Source organism: Bufo gargarizans, chromosome 5 (assembly GCF_014858855.1).
Source record: "Bufo gargarizans isolate SCDJY-AF-19 chromosome 5, ASM1485885v1, whole genome shotgun sequence".
NCBI lineage: Eukaryota > Metazoa > Chordata > Amphibia > Anura > Bufonidae > Bufo > Bufo gargarizans.
The window spans coordinates 94,158,791-94,163,197 of record NC_058084.1 but is presented as its reverse complement, the minus strand read 5'-3'; the positions used below and the strand labels follow the sequence as shown (position 1 = coordinate 94,163,197).

General features: G+C 42.5%; 1 protein-coding gene across 1 annotated transcript; it reads left to right on the top strand.

Annotated features, from left to right (window-relative positions):
- The first annotated feature begins 1,911 nt into the window (after positions 1–1,911).
- On the top strand, positions 1,912–3,975 carry LOC122938763 (transcription factor Sox-17-alpha-like). Its single transcript, XM_044294513.1, has 2 exons — positions 1,912–2,269; positions 3,023–3,975. Exons 1-2 carry the CDS (start codon positions 1,984–1,986, stop codon positions 3,826–3,828), a joined length of 1,092 nt encoding a protein of 363 aa, XP_044150448.1. The 5' UTR covers positions 1,912–1,983; the 3' UTR covers positions 3,829–3,975.
- Positions 3,976–4,407: the final 432 nt, after the last annotated feature.

Genomic DNA, 4,407 nt, shown 5'->3' with positions numbered 1-4,407 from the left:
TGTGATCCAGTGACTGATAATACTATAGTGTACTGTGATCCAGTGACTGATAATACTATGGTGCACTGTGATCCAGTGACTGATAATACTATAGTGCACTGTGATCCAGTGACTGATAATACTATGGTGCACTGTGATCCAGTGACTGATAATACTATAGTGCACTGTGATCCAGTGACTGATAATACCATAGTGCAGTGATCCAGTGACTGATAATACCATAGTGCAGTGTTTCCCAACCAGTGTGCCTCCAGCTGTTGCAAAACTACAACTCCCAGCATGCCCGGACAGCCAAAGGCTCTCCAGGCATGCTGGGAGTGGTAGTTTTGCAACAGCTGGAGGCACACTGGTTGGGAAACACTGGCAGTGACTGATAATACCATAGTGCACTGTGATCCAGTGACTGATAATACTATGGTGCACTGTGATCCAGTGACTGATAATACTATAGTGCACTGTGATCCAGTGACTGATAATACCATAGTGCAGTGATCCAGTGACTGATAATACAGTGCAGTGATGCAGTGACTGATAATACTATGGTGCACTGTGATCAGTCAGCATTGAGTTGCAGGCCAGTGAACTGACACACATATAGTACATGATGTGATGTGCTGTCAGATATACACCTGCGCTGTACAGGGGATGGCAGTGTCACTGCAGGGTCTGGGTCCTGGAAGATAACACGGAGGCAGTGCCATCGGATGAGGGGCCAGTGTCTCGTCACAGCACACAGGGGTATTATGGCAGCAGTTGATTGACGTGTCCGGGGCAGTTTCGGTTGACACCCGGCAGTTTGTGGATTGGAGCAGCGCCCCTCACAGGCCGGGGATGTGAGCGGCCAGAGAAAAGCCGGGCAGTTGGATTAGAGCTGCTAATGAGAATAATTATGCTGATGCCTCACCTCTGAGAGGAAACAAGCCCTCCTCTGTTATTGTACCCTGTTCACACCTGACCGAGAGCAGACAGGCCCGGTTTCGGTCTGGTCATTTACATCTCCCCGAGGTGAGAGGAGAGGTGTCAGGGCCCCGCAACAAGCATAGCGCATACAGGCGGCACTCCGGCCAGAAGAAGAAGGTTTCAAGAATTAGTAGAAAAAAATGACCCCCCCCCCCCCCCTCATTTCTTTATTAATACTCAGCGCTCAGCATCCAGAGTAATCCCCACAAGTCTGCCCTCTACAGTACTCACATCCCAGGGTGATAGAGTAATAATAATAATTATTATTATTACAAAAATGAAAAAAAGCTATTTGTCTATCTATCTCTGCTGTGTATCCCATATGTATCTGTCATCTATCTATTATTTATCTGTCTATTATCTATGGCTATTTATTATCTATCTCATCTATTATTTATCTATTATCTATCTATCTATTAATCTATTTATTATCTATCTAATCTATTATGTATCTATTTATTATCTATCTATTATTTATCTATTCATTGTTTATGATTTATCTATTTATTATCTATTATTTATCTATTTATTGTCTATTATTTATCTATTTATTATCTATTTATCTAACAGAGGCATAATGATGTCTTTGGAGATAATTAGGATACGAAGGAAGATGACACCAATGTCAACATTTAACAAGAGGAAATTAAATCTGCCTGGAAACAATGATCAATATATATTCTGACATGTCATATCTGCCGCCTGTGCTCTGTGGAGCCATTCACACACTGCGATGATTACTGCTATTACAGTACAGGATCGTGCACTCTACCTAGCCCAACCACGTGACCACCTGGTTCCAGCCACGCCCTCCTTTTACAGTGTAACCCTCTACCTGCTGCATGACCACACCCATCACACCTTTCTGCAGTATAACCCCGCCCCGGGGCGCTGATTGGCCGGCGCTGTGGTTATAGACGCCCGGTTATGTCCTCGGGGCAGACACAAGCCGCCACTAGTCCCAGTGTGACCAGAGCCCTGGACGTCACCTCGGACCCTGAGCTCTACTTCTCTTCTCCAGACATGAGCAGTCCTGATGGTGGATACGCCAGTGACGAGCAGCTCCAGGGAAAGTGCTCCGTGCCAGTCATGATGCCCGGCCTGGGCCAGTGCCAGTGGGCGCCTGACACCATCACCTCTTCCATGGGGGAGACCAAGGGCAAGGGCGACGCTTCCAACCCCAGGAGTAAAGCCGAAGCGCGGATCCGCCGCCCTATGAACGCGTTTATGGTGTGGGCGAAAGATGAGCGCAAGAGACTGGCCCAGCAGAACCCGGACCTGCACAACGCCGAGCTCAGCAAGATGCTAGGTAAGGGCACCGGGGGCACTGCCAGGGGAGAGGTGGCATAGTATAGGAGAAACTGGTGCAATGGGAGTATTATAATACTAGTAGTACACAAGTAATAAGCATATTACTAATCTAGTGATATATCCGCAGTAATCATTCATATTATTATTTATTAATGTGATTGAGTGGTTTACTGTATTAATGAGGGGTAGTAATAACAGTATAGTAGTACTAATACAGCGGTTATTACAGTAACATGGTATCAGGCTGACTTTATTACTCCATCTTCATTGTAGTTCACCAGGTACAAATGATGATAATAATAATTTGACATTTCCTAATATTTTTAAGGCTGTTATTCACAGGAATAGTACTTGGTCACTGACGTAGCAATATTACTGGGATCTGATGTTATCTACAGTTTATGGATATCTGAATTAATATTGATATTTTCAGTAGTATTTGTATTTGATTATTTTCTACCCAAACGAATAATCACTAGACAGGCAGCACACGGAGCTGCCAATATCAGGTCCTGAATATTAATGTTACCACATCCTGCATGTATGTAATGTACTATTATTATTATATTGGGTTAGATGTTGATGGTCATTAGGAGACCTTTCAGTGTGGTATGTGTGATGTTTTTTTACTTTAACATCTAAAATGTCTCTTACTGACCCTCAACCTCCAACCCAATACTACCAATATAAATTAGTATTAGTATTATTATCATCATTATTATTTACACCGACTTTATCTTGTGGTTTCCAGGGCAATCATGGAAGTCCCTGACTCTGATTGAGAAGAGACCATTTGTGGAGGAAGCTGAGAGATTGAGGGTACAGCACATGCAGGATCATCCCACTTACAAGTACAGACCCAGGAGGAGGAAGCAGGTGAAGAGGATGAAGAGGGCAGATGAATGTCTTTACCCAGACACAGATCTCCCCACCTCTGCTGATGGACTCATGGCAATGGACAATTTCACCAGAGGTTACACTGAGCACAACCAAGTCTCCCAGAACAGCCATTACAAGGAGCATCAATCTGTGGGACACTATTACAAGCCCTACAACATGCCAACATCTCCAATGCCTCAGATGACCCCACTGCACTACTCCTCCTCATCATCACCCACCCAAGAGGAGAACCATATGATGCCCTATACTTATAACACTTCCTATTCCATCCACTTTCAGCAGAGCAATCCAGGTTCCATGTATGGAAGACTAGTCCCTCAGGCAGATCAAAGTCCATTGGGGCATCATGAGCAGGTCTCTCCACATTTGTACTATTCCCAACCCTATGTGCCTTCCAGCAGAGCTCTGCAAGTGGCACAACCAGAACACCCATCACCTCCTCATGAGCCTGAACCCATCAGTAGAGAAGACCCCATTCACCAAAATCAACTTGTGGGTGACATTGATAAGAACGAGTTTGACCAATATCTTCTGTTTGATGTGAAGTTTGATACAGAGTTGAATCATCACCCAGATGGAGTTGATACCACCAGTTTTCTGCCATCTTTGATCTCAGAATCAAGTAATATGTGTTACTCCAATTACTGTGGTGTATGAAGCACTTTTCATTCCTTGATATACCGTGATGGCCAATGGGACATTGAAAGCAAATGTGCCTACTGTGCAATGCTAGAGATTTTTATGGAGTATATTAATTATAGTGTAAATGAATTTGTACTTATTTTGTATTTTTATACTGTTGGAATACTGCAATAAATGAGCTATTTTTTTGGTACTGGTGTGTCAGCCCATTCCTTCTCTAATCTATGATTGTGCTAATTATTTACTATTAATTATATTTCCTTAATAATTTTGGGAAAAATTGTAGCATATTTAGTACAGCTCTCTGGCATAAATATTTTTGAGGATTGTTCCAAACTGCGGTGGAAATGTATTGATTACATCAAGTGCAAAGTAAAGGTGGATAAAATAACTCATTATAATCTATTCATAAAATAACTCATTTTAATCAATTTCTAATCAATTTAATCAATCATTTAAATTTTAACCATTTAAAAATTAATATCCCCTGTACACATTTTTCTTTGCTAGTACATACAATTAGAACATCCCGATAGATGCCATCTCCCTCGTTCACGATTCTGGTAATAGGTAAAACATCAATGAACAGTGCCA